The sequence below is a fragment of the Cottoperca gobio genome, chromosome 8, assembly GCF_900634415.1.
Source record: "Cottoperca gobio chromosome 8, fCotGob3.1, whole genome shotgun sequence".
NCBI lineage: Eukaryota > Metazoa > Chordata > Actinopteri > Perciformes > Bovichtidae > Cottoperca > Cottoperca gobio.
In genome coordinates this window covers 222,105-244,948 of record NC_041362.1, presented here as the reverse complement: position 1 = coordinate 244,948, position 22,844 = coordinate 222,105, and the positions used below count along the sequence as shown (strand labels likewise).

Sequence of the window (22,844 nt, the reverse complement as noted above, 5' to 3'; positions counted from 1 at the left end):
AGCTCTCCTCCAGTCGATTTCAGCATTAGCACCAAAGACCTTGGCATGGACCCCCTCTGGGGCGAGGTCGTCTGGACTCTTTGACCCCCCCTGACTGCCAGATCATAAGCACACATCCAACAGGAAGCTATGAAAATGGCGTGAGCAGCACCAAAGAAAACGCAAATATAACGAAAAGCAGACAAAGCTTGTTACAAAACGAGAGTGAATCTGGGGTCGGCTTTCACCTGCTGATGTACCCCAAATCTAACCGCGGCCGGGGGGCGCGGCTTCTGGTGCCGTTGATCCGGGGAGGAGGGGCCAACTTTAAATGTTTACAAACTGCAACCATCAAATGTGTGCATGTGTGAACTCATCATGTGCAGAACCTCCAAAGAAAATACAACAATCAAAAGAAACTACGAGTGAGAGAAATCTGTTGCATCTGTTGCATCTCCATCCATACCTGGCGTAGTCGGGCAACAGAGACTGGTGGTCGTTCTGCAGAAGTCCTCTCATCTGGTTCAGGATGTCGAACCTCCAGTTGTCCAGGATCTGAGTCAGGTTGGCCACGCCGCGCATGTTCACCTTCTCAGCTGAGACAAGAAATCACAATCAGTCCCTGAAGTCAGAACCCACTGAGGCTTCCTGCTCTGGTAAAGAGTCTAAAGATTAAAGTCATTTAAACTTTGCTTTAATTGCTAATAAAAGATGATTTGGATAAAACAACATGAACAACATGTATCACACTGAGTAAAGGTGCATCACATGCTTTTCTGCCACAAGCAGCTTAACGCTAACGTTAAAGGTCAATCAGTTGGTTTATATTTTGATACCGTGTTCATAAAGTTATGGCACATTTATCTTCTTATCTTGAACTGGATGGACTGGAAAAAACGGAAAATATTTAATTATTTCTGTATTTTATGTATAACTTACAGTTACACACTGAGCCTCGTCATTTCAACTTGAATTATTCTTACTTCTATACTTATTTGATATACCTCTAATAATTAATATAACAATCAAAAGAGGAGAAAAGACATATATATAAATATTAAACCTAGAGATAATCATCAACTGAGGGTTAACGAGGTCTATCTGACACATGTGAGGTCTGTGTCTCAAACGTCTTTAAAGTGAACAGGGTCTATCTGCATCACTCATTTATGCAGTTTGTATATATTTGCTGAGTCACTGAGATCTATAAAGGTCTATCTCCAAATGTTCAAGCATCATGTTGGTATCACAAAGGTCTCTCTGCTGACAACCAATAGCAGGGCGGGAAATGAATCACGTGATCATTTGAAGCACAGGAAGAACTTATTCAAAACGTTTTGCTGCCGACTGTTTTATATGTAATCTAGTAGATAGTAGTTCAAGTTAAGATCATTAGTAGTTCAAGTTAAGATCATTAGTAGTTCAAGTTAAGATCATTAGTAGTTCAAGTTAAGATCATTAGTAGTTCAAGTTAATATCATTAGTAGTTCAAGTTAATATCATTAGTAGTTCAAGTTAAGATCATTAGTAGTTCAAGTTAAGATCATCAGTAGTTCAAGTTAAGATCATTAGTAGTTCAAGTTAAGATCATTAGTAGTTCAAGTTAAGATCATTAGTAGTTCAAGTTAAGATCATTAATAGTTCAAGTTAAGATCATTAGTAGTTCAAGTTAAGATCATCAGTAGTACAAGTTAAGATCATTAGTAGTTCAAGTTAAGATCATTAATAGTTCAAGTTAAGATCATCAGTAGTTCAAGTTAAGATCATTAGTAGTTCAAGTTAAGATCATTAGTAGTTCAAGTTAAGATCATTAGTAGTTCAAGTTAAGATCATTAATAGTTCAAGTTAAGATCATCAGTAGTTCAAGTTAAGATCATCAGTAGTTCAAGTTAAGATCATTAGTAGTTCAAGTTAAGATCATCAGTAGTTCAAGTTAAGATCATCAGTAGTTCAAGTTAAGATCATTAGTAGTTCAAATTAAGATCATTACTAGTTCAAGTTAAGATCATCAGTAGTTCAAGTTAAGATCATCAGTAGTTCAAGTTAAGATCATCAGTAGTTCAAGTTAAGATCATTAGTAGTTCAAGTTAAGATCATCAGTAGTTCAAGTTAAGATCATTAGTAGTTCAAGTTAAGATCATCAGTAGTTCAAGTTAAGATCATTAGTAGTTCAAGTTAAGATCATCAGTAGTTCAAGTTAAGATCATTAGTAGTTCAAATTAAGATCATTACTAGTTCAAGTTAAGATCATCAGTAGTTCAAGTTAAGATCATCAGTAGTTCAAGTTAAGATCATTAATAGTTCAAGTTAAGATCATCAGTAGTTCAAGTTAAGATCATCAGTAGTTCAAGTTAAGATCATTAGTAGTTCATGTTAAGATTATTAGTAGTTCAAGTTAAGATCATTAGTAGTTCAAGTTAAGATCATCAGTAGTTCAAGTTAAGATCATCAGTAGTTCAAGTTAAGATCATCAGTAGTTCAAGTTAAGATCATTAGTAGTTCAAGTTAAGATCATCAGTAGTTTATGTTAAGATCATCAGTAGTTCAAGTTAAGATCATTAGTAGTTCATGTTAAGATCATTAGTAGTTCAAGTTAAGATCATTAATAGTTCAAGTTAAGATCATCAGTAGTTCAAGTTAAGATCATTAGTAGTTCATGTTAAGATCATTAGTAGTTCAAGTTAAGATCATTAATAGTTCAAGTTAAGATCATCAGTAGTTCAAGTTAAGATCATTAGTAGTTCAAGGTAAGATCATTAGTAGTTCAAGTTAAGATCATCAGTAGTTCAAGTTAAGATCATCAGTAGTTCAAGTTAAGATCATTAGTAGTTCAAGTTAAGATCATTAGTAGTTCAAGTTAAGATCATTAGTAGTTCATGTTAAGATCATTAATAGTTCAAGTTAAGATCATTAGTAGTTCAAGTTAAGATCATTAGTAGTTCAAGTTAAGATCATCAGTAGTTCAAGTTAAGATCATTAATAGTTCAAGTTAAGATCATTAATAGTTCATGTTAAGATTATTAGTAGTTCAAGTTAAGATCATTAGTAGTTCAAGTTAAGATCATCAGTAGTTCAAGTTAAGATCATCAGTAGTTCAAGTTAAGATCATCAGTAGTTCAAGTTAAGATCATTAATAGTTCAAGTTAAGATCATTAGTAGTTCAAGTTAAGATCATTAATAGTTCATGTTAAGATTATTAGTAGTTCAAGTTAAGATCATTAATAGTTCATGTTAAGATTATTAGTAGTTCAAGTTAAGATCATTAATAGTTCATGTTAAGATTATTAGTAGTTCATGTTAAGATCATTAGTAGTTCATGTTAAGATTATTAGTAGTTCATGTTAAGATCATTAGTAGTTCAAGTTAAGATCATTAATAGTTCATGTTAAGATTATTAGTAGTTCATGTTAAGATCATTAGTAGTTCAAGTTAAGATCATCAGTAGTTCAAGTTAAGATCATCAGTAGTTCAAGTTAAGATCATCAGTAGTTCAAGTTAAGATCATTAATAGTTCAAGTTAAGATCATCAGTAGTTCAAGTTAAGATCATCAGTAGTTCAAGTTAAGATCATCAGTAGTTTAATAAAAAGTCTTAAACATTCAGATTTATTAGCAAATATAATTTTCACTTTTAAGTTTCCTGCCACGTGGAACTTGTTTAAACATCTTTAGAGATTAAAATGAAGCTAAGTTACATAAAATACAGTTGAGGGTTAAATCTTCGGGGGGAAATGTCAGAGAGACTTGGGACTCTGGTGTTCCAACAATAGAACCACAAAGGTCTATCTGCACAATGAGTTTAGTTTCTACCCATAATGCACTGAATTGGCCCAAACAGTGTTAACTTCACTAGCTAGTGTGCAGCATGTGATGTGTCAACATGGGTTGGAGTTGGTTTCATAGTGTCCACGTTATGAACTGTTGGAGACCTTGTTCACCCTCGGTTGACGACATATAGATCTATAAGTGGACGCAGCGTGGGGCTATTTGCATATTTGCTAAACATTAAGATTTGATATTTAGATTTAAATTCAACATTTATTTTATACACATAAGCATATTGTTAACATGTTGTTTTACGTCCGCCTCCCCATACAAGGCCGGGGGGGCTCCCAGCGCCTTCTGTCTTCTGACGTCTACCGATAAAGTTTGGACACAAAGCTGGACAGACGGCTCGTCTTCACGCTGAGCCCTGAACTTGACCTTTGACCCGCGGTAAACAGAGAGTAATCTGGGTGCTCACATCCGTCCCTGAAGTTCCACTCGTCCGTCGACACCGGGCGCCGCCTCTGGGCCAGGACCGTTACCGTGGCGACGGCCAGTAGCAGCAGCACCATGTTGAGTTTGGGGGCCATGATCAAAACAGCACCTGCAGGGGGGGTACAGACGGTCTTAAAACGTTTTATTAAACTACCTTTGGACTCATATCTTGCACTGCAATATAACTTTTATTCCTCAGTTTCATCTTTTTATCTTCTTTTTATCATGAATTTAATTTGACTTTACTTGATTTAAATCCCGTTTTTGTGTCTCATTATGTTTCAGACTTGATCTCTTGGTGAGTCATCTGTAAAACACTTTTATGTTTTATTCTTCTTTGTTTGCTCATCATCAGCTTATTTGTTGCTGAGCACGATATCTTAATAAACTGTTCTGTGTAAATGTCAGAAATAATCACCAGTTTGTTTAATAGTTGGCACCCGAGCGATTCGATGACATCATGCTCTGCATCTTTCTGCAAAGGGCTCAGAAGCAGAGCCAGTTTATGTTCAGTATTTGCACTTTATTGATACATTAATATAATTAAATCCTTTATTCAAGGTTGTTGAAGTGCACGATGTCTTGACTTCCCTCTCATGTATAACTCTCTGCAGATGTTCAGCTCTGTGTTAAACCTCGTGCAGCTTTACCACCACTGCGGCTATCAATCCTGATCAAAGAGAAAAAGGAAATCTAACTTTTCCCGAGAACAAACTTCTTAAAGTCTTCCAGGCGTGTCAGAGGCAGGAACAGGAGAAGCAGCCCCGAGGCTAAACTCTCAGCTCCTGCAGTCGGCTCACATTAAGCAACGAGTGCAAGCAGCAGAGAGCTGATGCACAAAACTGAGCTGCCGGGAAAGTGAGCAGAGAGCTGCAGAGACATGCCGCGTAGAAACTACCTCAGCAACCTTGTGTTTGTTCCAGTGATGCACACACACACACAGACGCACCGACACACACTCACACACACACACACACACACCTCCAACAATACACAGAGGCTCTGTAGACTATACAACTGTGTTTAAATGACCTGCAGGTGATCTCCAGCCGACTGGTTGTGACGAGACATTTAAAGGATTCTCAAGAGGCTTGAAGAGGGAAGTCAGAGAGAATTAATTCAAAACAAACTTTTTAAAACATATTTTACAACAAAACACATTTATTTCCTGCCCATGTGTAGGGTTAGTCTGTTCCAAACACTCGCCAAACTAAAGATAAATGCAGAGTTTCAGATGTGATGACACCACAGCGTGTGTGTGACATACATATAGTAATAATATCATCGGCAACACACATCAGAGTTCAGGAAGTTTGCTGCTAACTTGTTTTAGAAATACTTGTTTGTATATTAAGAAAGTTTCCCGGTCACTGTAACGCAGTGAGATCGTTCGGAGCGCCATCTAGTGGTCGTTAAAGGAACTGTGTGAGAATCAACTATCTGCTGTTGTCCTATTTTTTCTCACACACACACACACAATTTGGAGTTCAGTATATTGCCCAAGGACACTTCAACATGCTGACTGCAGGGGCCGGGGTTCGAACCTCCGACCACCGGTCGACCTCTCTACCTCCTGAGCCTCCGCCGCCACACCGTTAGTCGTGATCAAACTCATTCCCTGACCTGAAGTTGACGTCATGTAAAACTTTGTACTGAACATTTCAACACTAAAGAATGAACCAAAAACTTAATTCAACACACATACAGCCGACTGTCCCTGCAGGTATACACACTCACACATACACACGCACACACGCACACTCACACTCACACACACACACGCACACGCACACACTCGCACACACGCACACTCACACGCACACACTCACACTCACACACACACACACACACACACCTTCACTATGAAGCTGCTTGAGGTTTTCTCAAAGGCACAGCTTTGTTTTTTAAGCAGCCAGAATGTCATCAGTTGTAACTGGACTCGTCTGGCAGCCATGAATAAGTTTGTCCCTGCGGTGAAAGAATAATTACAGAACTTCCTGGATTCATTCAGTATTTAAACGGCAGATGCCTCATTCAAATTCATGCTCAATATTACAAATAAGTCAGATTTCATTTCAAGCATGTATTACACTTATAGTGCTATTTCATAATTTCATAAGCACAGTGACGACTAAGGCCAGACTCATCTTCGTTGAATTTAGGCTTTTCTGCTTCCAGAACTCGTCTTCTTCAGACGAGAGGAAACATGAGAACATGAGAGTGTGTGTTTGTAAGATGTAAACTCTCCACAGCTACATTACATAACGCCTCATGTACATATTAAACACTTGTAATATAAACTGTGTTGATGTGAGTCATGAAGTGGGGAAGCTTCATGATATCTGTTAGTTACATGTTTGACCCTGTTCACCTGTAGTGTGTACAACATGTATGACTCTGTTCACCTGTAGTGTGTACAACATGTATGACTCTGTTCACCTGTAGTGTGTACAACATGTATGACTGTTCACCTGTAGTGTGTACAACATGTATGACTGTTCACCTGTAGTGTGTACAACATGTATGACTCTGTTCACCTGTAGTGTGTACAACATGTATGACACTGTTCACCTGTAGTGTGTACAACATGTATGACTGTTCACCTGTAGTGTGTACAACATGTATGACTCTGTTCACCTGTAGTGTGTACAACATGTATGACCCTGTTCACCTGTAGTGTGTACAACATGTATGACTCTGTTCACCTGTAGTGTGTACAACATGTATGACTCTGTTCACCTGTAGTGTGTACAACATGTATGACTCTGTTCACCTGTAGTGTGTACAACATGTATGACCCTGTTCACCTGTAGTGTGTACAACATGTATGACTCTGTTCACCTGTAGTGTGTACAACATGTATGACTCTGTTCACCTGTAGTGTGTACAACATGTATGACCCTGTTCACCTGTAGTGTGTACAACATGTATGACCCTGTTCACCTGTAGTGTGTACAACATGTATGACTCTGTTCACCTGTAGTGTGTACAACATGTATGACCCTGTTCACCTGTAGTGTGTACAACATGTATGAATGTTACAATACATATCTTTAAAGGAGCTTTTCTCTAAAGGAGCTTTTTCTCCCACTCTTCAGCAGAAGTCTCCACTTCAGCAGCACTTACATACACCAAACTTTCCACTTTCATTCCTCTCTATATTCTGAAGCTTTGTGCAGAGGGCTTTGTTCACATGTCACTCACAGCTCATGTTATACACGCTACACTAACTACATGCAGGAGATGCACTAAGTTCTGTGTGTTGTGGAGACATACAAAATTCCCTTCAGTAAAGATCTTTGACTCTAATATGTGAACAACATGAAACAAGAACTTTGAACCTGCTTCATCTCATGTTTAGATCAAATGAAGCCTCTTTCACCAATAAGAAGCAGAAAGAAGTTAAAAACATAAAGTAGAACAATTTACTCCTGATATCACAGGTAAGCAGACACACCTTATCTCCAGTTGTCCCTTACCTTTTCTTCATCATCTGGCTAAAAAAATCATTCGTCAATATAATCCAAATGTAAATAAAATCCTGGTCTCTGCACTTACCTGTTCACCTGTAGCGTGTACCTGTTGATCCGCAGCTCCTCTCCTGCAAAGCTTCCCTACAGTCCCAGCAGAAGGCAGTGAGAGGTGTGCAAGAAGTGCAGAAACAGGGAGTGAAAGCACACACCCATGCTGCCCACAAGCATGCACACACATGCAGATACACAAAAAGAAATCACACTCTCACTTTCAAACACACACACACATACACACACACACACACACACACACACACACACACACACACACACACAGACACACACACACACACACACACACACAGCATGTCATTATGGAGGTCTGGTGGTCGGCACAGTGTGGTTTAGGTTTGAGGTCAGTTTCCTCTGTTTTGACCGCTGTGCTTTATTTCTTCCCGGATCCTTAAAACATGAGATCATTGTTTTGTACCGGTCTGCGCTTGTGCTCTGAAAGAAAGAAGGAAAAGTCGAGAATACAGCTGAAATAAAGTCAAACTTTCAGTATTAGGGCCAAACACAAGGAAAAATAAATCAGAGGAGGATCTTTTTTTATTTTGAAAAACAAAGTAATAATCCTGACATTTCAAAATCAAAGTTGAACTCTTCAGAATAAATTAAACTAAAACTGTTAACACATATACTGAAAGTTCAACTAATTCTTAAAATGCTAAATAAATAAATAAATCCTTCTCCTTTGTATTTTTGTGTTTTACACTTTAAAAACACTTTAATTAATTTTTAATTAAGGGTTCAAGGCATTTTTAACCATTAAAATGTATCAGTTTGAACTGAAAACATGCAGGTGAGTCATTAAAAAGCCTTAAAAAGGCAGGTTTAGTGTATAATGTGCAATATGCAGAAAGAAAGGAATATAAATATATAATTTAATTTATATTGTGAAATTATTCAATTTTAAGCTTTTGTCATTGTTATTAAAAATAATTTTGTTTTCATGAGTTTATTGCAGGTATGTGTTTATATCCCACTTTTGTATATTTTTGGCTTTTAATTTGAGCCAATCCTATCTTTCCCATTACATAAATTTGAATGTATTATCTGCATGGTTTAAGATTTATTTAAGGTTTATTTAAAGGTTGACACAGGGTCACAATCTCAATTTCCCCAAGGACTTATTCTATAAAGCCACTTGGCTCATTAAGTCTTTATTAAATAAAATAATAACAACAAATTGTAATAGTAACATGATGTTACATAAAGTTGTAGCTGGTTGTATCTCTTTTCTCAACTGTTAAATAAAGGTTTGGGTGAAAAAATGGGGGGTTGTTCAGTGTAACTTTATCCTCCCATATGATTGGCCGTTACACACGTCTGTCAAATGTTCTATTTCCGGTCTGTTCCGTTGCTTAGTAACAGCTACTATGCGCTCCCTCCGTCCACTAAACAGAAGCTAGCTGTATGGTCTCTTTCAGATTTTGTGAACACACACAGTTAGAAGTAATTATTTATCGTTAACACCACTCGTTTGAAGCCATGACAGCTATAAAAGACGGAGAGTACACGGCTACAATCTACAAACTGGTGAGAATATTGTTGTTTTAGTTGAGGCTAGCTTCCCAGCTCAGTGGTAAGCTAGCCTCGTTAGAACAGTAACCTATAACCGAAACTCCCTTCAAAAATCGTTAATTTTAGTGTTTCTATCTCATTGAGAAACACACACTCGACTTACAACACTTTTTCGGAATTGCGATGGACTGCTCTGAAATTCAGCAACCATTTAAAAACGACGAGCTCCAAATAATTCAATAAAAGTTGAACTTTTGCGGTGTTTTTGTCTGTTATCATAACGTTACTGCATCTCTAAATACTCTCTAATATTTGCTGTAGTTCAGTGTAGCGTTACACAGTTATATGGTTCGTTATAATGATGCTTAATGGAATGAAGTTAACGTTAGACCTTACAATAACATCATATTTAACAGCTGTTAGACAATGTTAATAATGTATGTGATTAGGAATTATAAAAAACATCACAATTCCTTCTCTGTCTTTTAGATTAAAGACGGCCAGTATGTGGAAGCAATTCACATCCTCAACAGCCAACTTCAAAAACACACGAAGGTAAGTGGCATGTGTTATTCCCTTTTTAATATTGACTGACAAAATACAAACAGGAAAGATAAATATACAAAATTCACTTGTCTTTCTCTTCCTTCTCCTTATTTTTTATCTTTTCCTCCTATTTATTTTATATTAACATTAAGTACTTTCCCACTGTCGTCTATGTCGTCTACCTAATCATTTCTATTGCTTCAGTGATCCATTCTTTCTGAGTTGGTCAATTTAAAGCAATCCAGTTTTTCATAATTACTGTCTTTGTGATCACAATAATGAAAACATACATAAAGTATATCTTTTCGGGATGTCTGCAGGTCTTTTATGAGTATGTTATTGCTAGTATTGGGCATAAAATGTATATGAATTGACTTGTCGATCAACAGAAAATTAAGATTCAGCTATTCTTTGACTAAAATAATCGTTTCAGTCACTTTTTAAGAAACATTCTGAAACCTCACTGGCAGTTTTACAAATGCAATGATTTGCTAAAAGACTAAACAATTAATTGAGATATAATTAAGTAGTGGCAATGATGTGATTTCATATATTTTTAAATGAATTTAAATATAGGTTGCGCTGATTTATATTTCTCACTATTTATGATTTATTATGATTATTTCGTTTTTGAAAAGTACATCTCGTGCTGTAAAGCTACAGACATCCTGGTTTATATGTCAATGTTGTTGTGTGTCTCTTGCTTCACAGTCCAGGGCAGCACTGTCTCTGCTGGGTTACTGCTACTATCACATCCAGGATTTCACAAACTCTGCAGAGTGCTACGAGCAGCTCACCCAGCTGCACCCGGAGGTGGAGGAGTACAAGGTGTACTACGCCCAGTCCCTTTACAAAGCCGGTGCTTATCCTGAGGCCACAAAGGCCTCCTTCGTGCTCGACAACCCCAGCAGTCACATCAAGGTACGGCGTGTACCCAGTGCTGCGCTCAAAATATAAGATGATGCAAAAATGCCAACTTTTTCGCAGCTCCACTAAGACTCACTGCATTGTTTTGTGATGAAAGAGTTTGGCTCCAGGTGTTCCATCACTGCTTCAAATGTGCAATTGAAGAACAAATCCACCTTATTTAGATTGAAATGTTCATTCTAGTCCCTCCATCTGTTACACACCTCCATCACTGGGAGCTGTTGTTCAACAGAAGCGCTCTAACAAATACATATGGGCCATAAATGCACATCTAATAAAAGGAAGCACGCTCACATGTGTGTAGCCCAGCAACAGGGAACATCTTTATTACCAGGAAGTTAAAATAATGCTGCTTTCAAATGGCTGTTAGTGCTGCTGTTAGTGCTGCTGCTAGTGCTGCTGTTAGTGCTGCTGTTAGTGCTGCTGTTAGTGCTGCTGTTAGTGCTGCTGTTAGTGCTGCTGCTAGAGCTGCTGTTAGTGCTGCTGTTAGTGCTGCTGTTAGTGCTGCTGTTAGTGCTGCTGTTAGTGCTGCTGCTGTTAGTGCTGCTGCTGCTGTTAGTGCTGCTGCTGTTAGTGCTGCTGCTGCTGTTAGTGCTGCTGCTGTTAGTGCTGCTGCTGTTAGTGCTGCTGCTGTTAGTGCTGCTGCTGTTAGTGCTGCTGCTGCTGTTAGTGCTGCTGTTAGTGCTGCTGCTGTTAGTGCTGCTGCTGTTAGTGCTGCTGCTGTTAGTGCTGCTGCTGTTAGTGCTGCTGCTAGTGCTGCTGTTAGTGCTGCTGCTGTTAGTGCTGCTGTTAGTGCTGCTGCTAGTGCTGCTGTTAGTGCTGCTGTTAGTGCTGCTGCTAGTGCTGCTGTTAGTGCTGCTGCTAGTGCTGCTGTTAGTGCTGCTGCTAGTGCTGCTGTTAGTGCTGTAGGCTGCTAGTGCTGCTGCTAGTGCTGCTAGTGCTGCTGCTAGTGCTGCTGCTGCGTTTGTCAGAACAGATGGGATGATGTAGAGAGCAGGACCGGCTACACGCTGCTTCCTGGATGCTCGTTGAATTAATAACAAGCTGGTCACTTAGTGTGAAAGTGATGACTGATGCTTTAAATCAGGTGCCGATGAACAAAGTGAAGAGAAACTAAAAGATCCTTTCAACCGTTATTAAGCCAAATCTGAACATTCCTCAAGAATGAAGAGTTCACTCCTTAATACAAATAAACAGCTGTTTATAAAGCGAACATCCTTTCTGAAGGAAAGTGTTCATTAAAGTCACACGTTTCATTTCACAAACATTATTCTATGTTATTAGAGAAGTTCTGCTGCACGCTGCCTCGCCATCGTACCTGAAGGCTTCTTCCAGTAATGTACCAGGAACTATGTGAAAGATGCTGAAGTGATGCAAAAAGTAAATCCTGTCGTCCCGTTTGATTTCTCCTTCCCAGCATGCCCCAGGCGTGCCTCGAATCCTCGTCGGCAACCGCCTTCACCTGGCCTTCAAACGGCAAGTTCCCACCGAGCAGGCGAGGGCGTACGCCGAGAAGAACGGCATGACCTTCTTCGAGGTCAGCCCTCTGTGCAACTTCAACGTCATCGAGTCGTTCACGGAGCTGTCGCGCATCGTGCTGATGCGGCACGGCATGGAGAAGTTCTGGAAGCCCAACAGAGGTGAGAACTGACGACGCCTCACAGCTCAGTGTCATGTCTGTAATGTCACACGTCATCCAATACTTACTCCACTTCACCTCGTTCTCCCATTCATGTTGAAGCTAAAGGAAGCGATAAGCGTGGGAGGCTTTTATTGTGAAAAAATGTTCAGACAGTTATTTTCCAGCAGGACTCGGGATGAGCTCAGTGTAACTCTTCCTCCTCTCCGCAGTGTTCAGCCTGCAGGACCTCTGCTGCAGAGCCATCGTGTCCTGCACGCCGGTGCACCTCATCGACAAGCTGCCGCTGCCCGTCGCCATCAAGTCCCACCTCAAGTCCTTCTCCATGGCCAACGGCATGAATGCCGTCATGATGCACGGACGCTCGTACTCGCTGGCCAACCCGGCCGGCGGCTCCAAGGGCAACAGCTTGAAGCGCTCCAAGTCCATCCGTCCGCCGCAGAGCCCCCCGCAGAACTGCACCCGCAACAACTGCAAAATCTCCTAGTTAACGACGTCATGGTGGATGACCACGGATCAGGAGTGCACAGGATGTAGTTAGTTAGAGCACATCCCTGAACCGGAGGAGCTGAAGAGCAGGAATGATGGATGAAGGGATGGAGCGGTGCCGCCTCTCACCTTCACGTTAAAGAGCGTTTCCAGGAGGAGGAGGCGGCGGCGGCTCGAACGCTGCCTCAAGAGATCAGAGGAGAGCGGCTACACACTTCTCCACAGACCTGATCCCACTGGACTCACTGGTGGAGTCTGAACTGTACACAAACTCACCAACTCAACATTTAGTTCCTCGGTGCACGCCGTGTGTGCGTCACAGAAATCACCTCAAGATTCTTCACTTGTTCTGTCTCGTGTCTTTCTTTCCTCCTCGTTCTGTCCACGCCTCCGTTTCTTTGCTGTTTTCGTGACCAGTAAGCGAACGATCAGGACGCTAGTGAGCGGTTGATCCTCGTTCCTCCGCCGGCTGCAGCAGCTGTGTTTGAACAGGCGGCTTCACAAGCAGATCGCAGGTCCCATTCACGAGAGATGTTACAGCGCAGACCGGACGTGTTGCAGTCTCTCTGCGTGCGTCCGTCAGCGCTGGTCTTCGTGAATTTGACTGTTTTGGCGTCAACGTATAACCGAATTTAAAAGCACAGATTTGTTATTACACGGTTTGTTTTCGTCTTCCTGGTGCAGGTTCAGCGGTAGAAGTGCGATCCTCTTGTGAATTCGCCTCTTTGTGCTTTGGAAGTTTTATTTAGCAACACGTGTTGAAGGGAAATCTTGGCGACAAGAGGAGTGAAGGCTCCTCCGGTGTGGAGGTGTTGACCTGAGTCGAAGCTTCTCACGCTCACGCTGCGGCGAGGGATCCAGTGAGGCTTGTTGCCATGGATACCACTCAACGCTGTATAAAAATAAGTTGTTTATTTAAAGTCCCCTCGCTTCTCTGAGAAATACATTTTAACTCGATGCCACTTGAAGAACGAGAGTCGGAGAGATTTTAATATTTCTCATGTTTGTCAACAAATCTAAGAAGTTTTATTTTTTGGACCAAGAGCTTCTGGGAGTTGTAGTCCGGAGAGGGAGAGCTTCAAATCTGCATCACCTAGGGGTGCTGTCTGTCTGTCTGCCTGTCTGTCTCTCTCTCTGTCTCCCTGTCTCTCTGTCTCCCTGTCTCTCTGTCTCTCTGTCTCTCTGTCTGCCTGTCTGTCTGTCTGCCTGTCTGTCTGTCTGCCTGTCTGTCTGCCTGCCTGTCTGTCTCCCTGTCTGCCTGCCTGCCTGTCTGTCTGTCTGTCTCCCTGTCTCTCTGTCTCCCTGTCTGTCTCTGTCTCCCTGTCTGTCTGTCTGCCTGCCTGTCTGTCTGCCTGTCTGTCTGTCTCTCTCTGTCTGTCTCTCCCTCTCTCTGTCTCCCTCCCTGTCTGCCTCCCTGTCTGCCTGCCTGTCTGTCTGCCTGTGTGAGCGTGACCTCTCCATCAACATGATATTATTATTATTATTATTATTATTATTATTATTATTATTATTATTATTATTATTATTAAGTTGTGATTATTCAACACGTTTGACTTAAAGCTGAAACAAAGTTTCGACAGAATAATAATAATAATAATAAGTCGTTGTTTTAATGAGAAAAGCTTCTCTGTGTTTTCTATCACTTTAAAGATGATAATTAAATAATCATTTAGAGTAAATGTGTCTGCGTGGACATTTTATATCTGTCTGATAATAATTACAGTTATTGCAGCTCCATATACGACGATACGTTAGTTTATGTGCACGCGTGGAAACAATTCAAATATTCTCTTTTATTCGTCATATTATTAAACTAAGTATTGAAGTTGTGATTATTTTCACACTTGAGACGAAACAATTGAAATCGATGAATGAACGACATGTTGGCAGAGTTCTGGGTCACCCGTGTTTATCAGTTCTCTCTGAACCCCCCCCCCCCCCCCAGGATGACAGTGAAGGTGCTTTGTTAGTTTGATCCATGACAGTTCATGTTGAGCTGGAACTGTTTGTAACATTTGCTGCTTCCAGCATTCTGCACGCTGCGTCCTGCACGCTGCGTCCTGCACGCTGCGTCCCGACGTCGCTGAGGAGGTGCAGAGGGAACACGTCACACATCATCACAGCAGGAAGTGATCGTAACGCAGCTGCGTCTCCGTTACTGAGAGGAGTTGATGTTAGTTTCACCGTCAGGCGTTTCAACTAACAGGAAGCAGAGCGTTGGTTGGGGACTACTTTCAGCGGCGGATTAATACACATTTTCACTTTCCGTGGGATTTGTTGACTATAAGAAAATAGAGAATATCACGACGCCCCCCCCCCCCCCCCCCATGTTCTCGCTCGTTGCTGCATTCATTGTGTGTGTGTGTGTGTGTGTCTCTGTGTGTGTCTCTGTGTGTGTCTCTGTGTGTGTGTGTGTGTGTGTGTGTCTCTGTGTCTCTCTGTGTGTGTGTGTGTGTGTGTGTGTGTGTGATGATTCATAGCTGCTGAATAATAGATGCTCTCTTCGTGGCTTCATCAGTGCGTCTCTTTCATCCTCCTCGCAGCGCAGCATCTCCTCCGCAGCCTCGTTTGCTCTGCGATAGAAAAAGTTGGCATTAAAAGCACAGCTCAGGTGTTTCTCAGTCAGGGAGGGGCCACAGACACGACATACATCGAGGCCACGATGCACTAATTCATGCGCACTAGAGATCATTTGTTACCTCAATTTAATGAAATCGTTCCCTGGTTTCGAGTTTGTGGGCGCAAGTTAAATAATTGAGGTCGTCCACAAAGGTGCAGGAGCTCAGCCCCCACCCGGAGACGTGAGCATCAATGTTTTAGGAAAGAAGCGCTCGAGCTTGTTGCCAAGATTTCCGAGAAGGTTGGAACAGGAAGCGTCTCGCTGAGTTCATGATGTGTTGTTGTACATCCAGCCTCTGTGTGTGATGTGACGATAACACACACACATGTTTATCCCTTTGTTCCCACGTCCTCCTCAGTGTTTGCTCGTGTGTGTGTGATGTGACGATAACACACACACACACACACACGTTCATCCCTTTGTTCCCACGTCCTCCTCAGTGTTTGCTCGTGTGTTTCTCCTGAACTGAGTTTGTATTTTGGACTAAAAGATGGAAGGTGTAGAGGAGTCGGAGGAGACGTGAAGTGTTTGTGTAAAGAGACTGTTGTGGTGATGACGGGAACAACACTATTCTGGTTTTTGGTTAAAGCTGCTGAGTAATCTGAAGCGAGTGTGTGAGAGAGTGTGTGTGTGTGTGTGTGTGTGTTTTTGTGAGAATGTTCTTCAAACACAAAGCTGAACATTTTTTCTTTTTTTAAATTATTGATTGTACAGTTTCAAGGCGAGGGTTTGAAGAGAAGACTTTCACAATAAAACTATTGAATGTGTGTTCATTGTTGTGTGATTGAATGTTTTGGTGTCTTTTATTTTGGCGAGGCCTCCATCTACTGGAGGGTAGCTACATGACCGCTGTCAGGTAAACAGTAATCTTGTATTATATTATTTATGTCTTAAACAGATAATAATAAAGTTTATTGTAATTTTACAATAAATTCGTTAGGATAGAATGAAAACAACGTAGTACAAGAAGAAACACTTTAGTAATAATAACACTTATATTATATTTACAGTTACACACAATATTTACAAAAACACAGTTGTGCAAAGAATTGAGGTGGAAGTGGAGCAGAGCTGAAGGATGTCTGTTATAACTTATAGCATAAAACAAAGTACAAATTAACTTACAAATCAAATCAAATAATACACAAAACATCGCACAGGGTACATTTTACAAAATAAAAGATAAAAGTAATTATTAATATAATTATCTCATCTTTGCAGGTTTTTAAACATTACTTTAAAAATGAAACATGTAAAAATAACCAAAGCATATAAAAATGAAACCTCCTCAGAATAAAGTCATTTATTGAAACTTAAACTTGTTTAAGTTTTTGATTAAGAGAAATAGCACATGATACATGAAGTCAGTTTAACAATGAAACAATAATAATTATAATTAAAGTAAAGTGCATCTCAATAGATGAAAAGAGGAACTATTTTAAAAAGTTAGGAAAGATTTCCACTTATTATAAAACTTAAACTACATTCTTAAAAAACAAAGTAACTCTTATTTTGAAGTGAATCCGGTCCAACCGGAAACATGCCATGCTCGCTGAACACGAGCGCGAGCTTGACAGTGAAACGTTGCACGTCGAGCTGCAGTTTTCTGGACAGAAACAGCGCATAAAACAGCGGATCTCGGTCCGGGGGGGGCTGCAGACACAGCCGAGGGTCCGGCATCATGTCCGGCATCCAGCTGCTCAGAGTGCTGGTGCACGAGCGGCTGTCCGCGGCCGCAGAGGAGATCTTCGAGGCGGTTAGAAAGACCATCGCGGGCTACGAGGAGGAGATCCTGCTCTCCAAGCGGGAGCTCCGCCGGCAGCGGGGGGAGCTCCGCCGGCAGCGGGGGGGGCTGCGGACTGTGTCACAACCTGGAATAAAGAGAAACAAACTCTCAGGTTTGTGGATCGTTAGCATGCTTTCATTGTGGCACCACGCACGCGCTTTCATCATGAGCCTCGTCAACGCCCACTTCTGTGGTGGACATGAAGTTTAGCTAGCTTAACTTAACTACCTGTTCGTCTTTATTTAAATACACAGGTGGGTCATGTGATGAATGCTAAAGCAGGTTCATTACCAGGTTAGCATGTTGCATTAGCCAGGTCCTTCCGGGGTAAGATGATACCTGCCCTAATTGAAAGAGCGCCAAACTCAATTGAAAAATCCCCAAAAAGCAATATATTCTTGTTTATTTGTACATTTACGGGCATAATAGGCCACGATTACATATATATTGTTGATTGCATGTGTATTATTTTACATTCGGCAATCAAGTGATTCACCAAGCAGCTCTACATTTAGATAAAAAATACACTTTTATTGTATCTGATCACTATCAGCATCAACTTATTTTGCCGAAGAAAGACTGTCCGGTTGGAATAGATGTGTGCTTATAAACCAAAAATATAAAGTATAGGTTTGGATTGGCTACTTTTAAATATGCCGAATTAGAGATTGAATCCGAATGATTTGGAAAAAGCAAATCTTCATGATTTAGACGTACAATGTTAGCTGGTATGTCAAATAAAGAATAATGAAGTTGTCACATTGAATGGTGTCTGGTGTCACGTTGAAACTTTCAGTTAGTGCCATAAACTATAAAACAATGCCTGCCAAATCCAATATAATGATGAAACATGGTGGCAAGTGTTGTCACTGTTATATATTTTTAGGTAATATGATATATCCCAAAGTTGTGCTAAAGCGGGGAAAATGAGAGAAAAATAAATCTAAAGGATAAACGTTTGTGATGGAAAAATATATAAATATATGTCTGAAGTTTAAGGCAATAAAGTTACAATTTAAAGATGTCCCTTGTGATATTTCTTCTATGGTCTTGTAGGTAAAAGAATTGAGGATGAACTGAAACTTCTGCTTTCTTTGTTTCCAGCAGACCAACCACAGCTGGCTCTCTCCGTGTGGGACGAGGACTTCCCCTCCGACCAGCAGGAGCACCGTGATCGGGAGTGGAGATCCGGTCTGGACCCGGAGCCTCCACAGACTGAGAAGAGCCGGGAGGAGGAGGAAGAGGAGGAGGAGGAGACCATCAGGTTCATCTTCACTCCTCCGGACGTGAAGAACGAGCTCGACCAGCCTAAAGGAGAAGATCCTCTGCCGAGCACTTCAGCTGAGCAGACGATGGCGGAGGGCGACGACGACGCAGCGTCCTCCAGCTGCTCTGCAGACGAGCACGACGACAGTGAAGACGAGTGGATGGGTAGCGTGGGATCTCAGAGCGACGACAGCGACAGCGAGTGGAAGAAGAGGCCTCGCCTGCCGATGGCCCCAAAACTGCACCCGAGTAAAAAAGCAAAATCACGAATCTGCTGTAAAGTCTGCGGGAAAGCTTTTCACGCCAACGTGTCTTTGGTGAATCACATGGAGGTCCACCCGAAGGAGGTCTGCGGCGTGTGCGGGAAACGCTTTGAGAGCGAGGAGAGCTTTCAGCTTCACCTGAAGACACACGTGAACGCTGAAGTCTGCGGCGTTTGCGGGAAATGTTTCGGCGCCTCGAGCTCTTTGGAGACGCACATGAGGATCCACACGGGCGAGAAGCCGTTTCACTGCAGCGAGTGCGGAAAATCCTTCAACTGCCGCCACAACATGATGCGACACATCAGGATCCACACGGGGGAGAAGCCGTACCCTTGCACCGTCTGTGGAAAATGCTTCAATGACTACTCCACGTTGAAACGCCACCTGCTGGTTCACGTGCACGAGAAGAACCCGAGTAACTCGCCTGCTAACGAAAATGAAAACGACAAAGACGTCGAGGACACGATGAAGTCGTCGTCGTCGCCGTCGCCTAAGAAGCAGCAGACTCGGACCATATGTGAAGTGTGCGGGAAAATGTTTCACTCCATGGTTTCTCTGGTGAACCACGCCAAATGTCACGCCACCGACCTCTGCGGCGTGTGCGGGACTCATTTCGACTCTGAGGAAAACCTCAGGCTTCACCTGAAGACTCACAAAAACGGGAAGGTGTGCGAAGTGTGCGGGAAGTGTTTCGACAGTCAGGGGAACCTGGAGATGCACATGAGGATCCACACGGGCGAGAAGCCGTTCCTCTGCAGCGAGTGCGGAAAATCCTTCAACTGCCGCCACAACATGATGCGACACATCAGGACCCACACGGGGGAGAAGCCGTACCTGTGCAACATCTGCGGACGCTGTTTCAGCGACCACTCCACGCTGAAGCAGCACAGCAGCACGCACACCGGGGAGAAACCGCACCGCTGCGAGATCTGCGGCAAAGGCTTCCACCGGAAGACGTACGTGAGGCTGCACATGAAGAGCCACACGACGGAGAAGTGACGTGTGTGTGTGTGTGTGTGTGTGTGTGTGTGTGTGTGTGTGTGTGTGTGTGTGTGTGTGTGTGTGTGTGTGTGTGTGTGTGTGTGTGTGTTGGAAGGTGGACTATATATAACTCTGAACTCTGCTTTGTCACTTTTGATCATTTATAATAAGTCACTCGTGAGGAGTGAATAAAAAAACTTTGAAATTAAAGATTTTTACTTTTCAAAACCTTTTTTCTTCCGTTTGCAAATTCATCTTGACTGTTTATGACCCTTCCCCCCCCCCACCCAAAAACAAACAATAAACAATGGATGAAATAACGACAAATCATCATCGCGACACTCTTCAGTTTGTTAGAAAATAACAATAAAGCAGATTTAAAGCTGTAATAATATTGTTTGTCCACTTGGGGGCAGCAGCCAGAAACAACTAATCACAACACACACACACTCACACACACAGGTGAGAATGTTCATTAGAGCTGCAACTAAGTATTTTAATCATCGATTAATCTGCAGATTGTTTTTATATATATTGTTTCTCTGATGTCTTTAAATGTCTTGTTTTGTCATAAAACAGAAAAGCAGTAAATCTCCACGTTTGAGAGGCTGGAAACAAAACTTCTATCCTATAATCCAGATTATCTCAGGTGTTTAAACGAGACAGAGGAATGTGAACTGTTTCTATCTTTCAGTTTAGTTTTACTGTAAAACCATCAGGAGCAGCAGGAAACACCAGCCAACAGAAACCAGGTGTGGGGAAATGAAAGTGAAAGATAAACTCACGTTTCTGAAATTCCCCCCAAAGCTTGAAGGTGCTTATATAATGCAGAGTGAGCTCACAGCCTGCACTGTTGGAGGAACACAGAGAGGTACGTGAACACACACTTTGTTTTTCATGCATTTACATTTACATGCAGTAAATACTGTGACAATGAGGGGATGAAGGGGTCTGATGGGATTCATCCAAACTTTCTCTTTTTCAACACAACATCATTTCTGTCAAATGTTGTATTTGTACTATGTTGTTTATCCTGTACACACGACATCTATTGCACGTCTGTCCGTCCTGGGAGAGGGATCCCTCCTCAGTTGCTCTCCCTGAGGTTTCTTACATTTTTTCCCCTTTAATTATGGGGTTTCTTTTAGGAAGTTTTTCCTTGTGCGATGCGAGGGTCTAAGGACAGAGGGTCTAAGGACAGAGGGTCTGAGGAGAGAGGGTCTAAGGACAGAGGGTCTAAGGACAGAGGGTCTAAGGACAGAGGGTCTAAAAACAGAGGGTCTAAGGACAGAGGGTCTAAGGACAGAGGGTCTAAGGACAGAGGGTGTTGTAACCTGTACAGTCTGTAAACACTGAGACAAATGTATAATTTGTGATATTGGGCTATACAAATACATTTGATTTGATTTGATTTGATGGACTGTGTTTAATGCAGAAGAACTTCAGGGATTTTGGGGGCTTTTTATGCCTTTAATGATAGTGTAGTGAAGTTTAGGAAAGAGGGAGAGAGAAGCTGGGAGAGACAAACAGCAAATGGCCGCGGGTCGGACTTGAACTTGAACCCCACTGTGGGACTCAGCCTTTAGACACGAGGCATGCTGAGATACCGGCACAGCAGAATAAAGAGTAGTCTGTATATTGACAGGGTATTACAGTAAAACTCTGGAAAGTCTTTTCCCCAGTAAAAGGTGTTTTCGGGAGTTTATTTCTTTAATTATCTGTAGGCTGTATATGACTTGTAAAGATTTCAGATTTTGGATATTGGGTTATATAAATAAAACAGACTTGACTGGATGTTTTAAAGTCTCCACTTCACCGAACTATCATAACTTTTGGACCCAGTGAGATGTTTTATCTTAACAGGAGTCGACTCTGTGAGGTTTTACTGAGACACAGCTGTGCTGATGCTAACGTCAGTATGTCACAATGAGGCTGTGCTGATGCTAACGTCAGTATGTCACAATGAGGCTGTGCTGATGCTAACGTCAGTATGTCACAATGAGGCTGTGCTAATGCTAACGACAGTATGTCACAATGAGGCTGTGCTGATGCTAACGTCAGTATGTCACAATGAGGCTGTGCTAATGCTAACGACAGTATGTCACAATGAGGCTGTGCTGATGCTAACGTCAGTATGTCACAATGAGGCTGTGCTAATGCTAACGACAGTATGTCACAATGAGGCTGTGCTGATGCTAACGTCAGTATGTCACAATGAGGCTGTGCTAATGCTAACGACAGTATGTCACAATGAGGCTGTGCTGATGCTAACGACAGTATGTCACAATGAGGCTGTGCTGATGCTAACGACAGTATGTCACAATGAGGCTGTGCTGATGCTAACGACAGTATGTCACAATGAGAATGTGCTGATGCTAACGTCAGTATGTCACAATGAGGCTGTGCTGATGCTAATGACAGTATGTCACAATGAGGCTGTGCTGATGCTAACGACAGTATGTCACAATGAGAATGTGCTAATGCTAACGTCAGTATGTCACAATGAGAATGTGCTAATGCTAACGTCAGTATGTCACAATGAGGTATGAGCGCTAACGTTCCCCCTGAGGGACACACCCTGGTCCCTTTATGCTGCCCCGCCCATCTCTTCACTCAACAGGAGGAAATCAAATCAAATCAAATGTATTTGTATAGCCCAATATCACAATTTATACATTTGTCTCAGTGTGCTATACAGACTGTACAGGATACGACACCCTCTGTCCTCAGACCCTCTATCCTTAGACCCTCTGTCCTTAGACCCTCTGTCCTTAGACCCTCTGTCCTTAGACCCTCTGTCCTTAGACCCTCTCTCCTCAGACCCTCTGTCCTTAGACCCTCTGTCCTTAGACCCTCTGTCCTTAGACCCTCGCATCGCACAAGGAAAAACTTCCTAAAAGAAACCCCATAATTAAAGGGGGAAAAATGGAAGAAACCTCAGGGAGAGACTGAGGAGGGATCCCTCTCCCAGGACGGACAGATGTGCAATAGATGTCGTGTGTACAGGATAAACAACATAGTACATGGGAGGA

General features: G+C 41.8%; 3 protein-coding genes and 1 pseudogene across 5 annotated transcripts; all 4 read left to right on the top strand.

Annotated features, from left to right (window-relative positions):
- Window positions 1-9,148: 9,148 nt before the first annotated feature.
- ift70 (intraflagellar transport 70) lies at window positions 9,149-10,798 on the top strand. The gene is made up of 3 exons (XM_029436931.1): window positions 9,149-9,310; window positions 9,785-9,850; window positions 10,553-10,798. Exons 1-3 carry the CDS (start codon window positions 9,263-9,265, stop codon window positions 10,796-10,798), a joined length of 360 nt encoding a protein of 119 aa, XP_029292791.1. The 5' UTR covers window positions 9,149-9,262.
- A 942-nt stretch (window positions 10,799-11,740) lies between these two features.
- LOC115011630 (ras-related protein Rab-40C-like) lies at window positions 11,741-14,121 on the top strand. The gene is made up of 2 exons (XM_029436784.1): window positions 11,741-12,408; window positions 12,620-14,121. Exons 1-2 carry the CDS (start codon window positions 12,291-12,293, stop codon window positions 12,892-12,894), a joined length of 393 nt encoding a protein of 130 aa, XP_029292644.1. The 5' UTR covers window positions 11,741-12,290; the 3' UTR covers window positions 12,895-14,121.
- Window positions 14,122-17,039: 2,918 nt separating this feature from the next.
- LOC115012599 (gastrula zinc finger protein XlCGF26.1-like) lies at window positions 17,040-20,040 on the top strand. Of its 3 annotated transcripts, XM_029438295.1 has the most exons (3): window positions 17,042-17,414; window positions 18,407-19,831; window positions 19,862-20,040. In XM_029438295.1, the coding sequence occupies exons 1-2, from the start codon at window positions 17,198-17,200 to the stop codon at window positions 19,828-19,830; spliced, it is 1,641 nt and encodes a 546-aa protein (XP_029294155.1). In that variant the 5' UTR covers window positions 17,042-17,197; the 3' UTR covers window position 19,831; window positions 19,862-20,040. The 3 variants fall into 3 exon arrangements, with proteins under 3 accessions (XP_029294156.1, XP_029294155.1, XP_029294154.1); XM_029438296.1 differs by having other exon boundaries at window positions 17,040-17,414; window positions 18,410-20,040; XM_029438294.1 differs by having other exon boundaries at window positions 18,407-20,040.
- Window positions 20,041-20,548: 508 nt separating this feature from the next.
- The window catches only part of LOC115011883 (uncharacterized), a 54,598-nt pseudogene continuing 52,302 nt past the window's right edge, over window positions 20,549-22,844 (top strand).

Bases quoted from the DNA above. Each gene is read 5' to 3' on its own strand.
- ift70 (XM_029436931.1), top strand. From the start codon at position 9,263: ATGACAGCTATAAAAGACGGAGAGTACACGGCTACAATCTACAAACTG. The intron at 9,311-9,784 runs GTGAGAATATTG...TCTGTCTTTTAG, and splicing joins CGGCTACAATCTACAAACTG to ATTAAAGACGGCCAGTATGT. The intron at 9,851-10,552 runs GTAAGTGGCATG...CTTGCTTCACAG, and splicing joins AACTTCAAAAACACACGAAG to TCCAGGGCAGCACTGTCTCT.
- LOC115011630 (XM_029436784.1), top strand. From the start codon at position 12,291: ATGACCTTCTTCGAGGTCAGCCCTCTGTGCAACTTCAACGTCATCGAG. The intron at 12,409-12,619 runs GTGAGAACTGAC...TCCTCTCCGCAG, and splicing joins GTTCTGGAAGCCCAACAGAG to TGTTCAGCCTGCAGGACCTC.
- LOC115012599 (XM_029438295.1), top strand. From the start codon at position 17,198: ATGTCCGGCATCCAGCTGCTCAGAGTGCTGGTGCACGAGCGGCTGTCC. The intron at 17,415-18,406 runs GTTTGTGGATCG...CTTTGTTTCCAG, and splicing joins AAAGAGAAACAAACTCTCAG to CAGACCAACCACAGCTGGCT.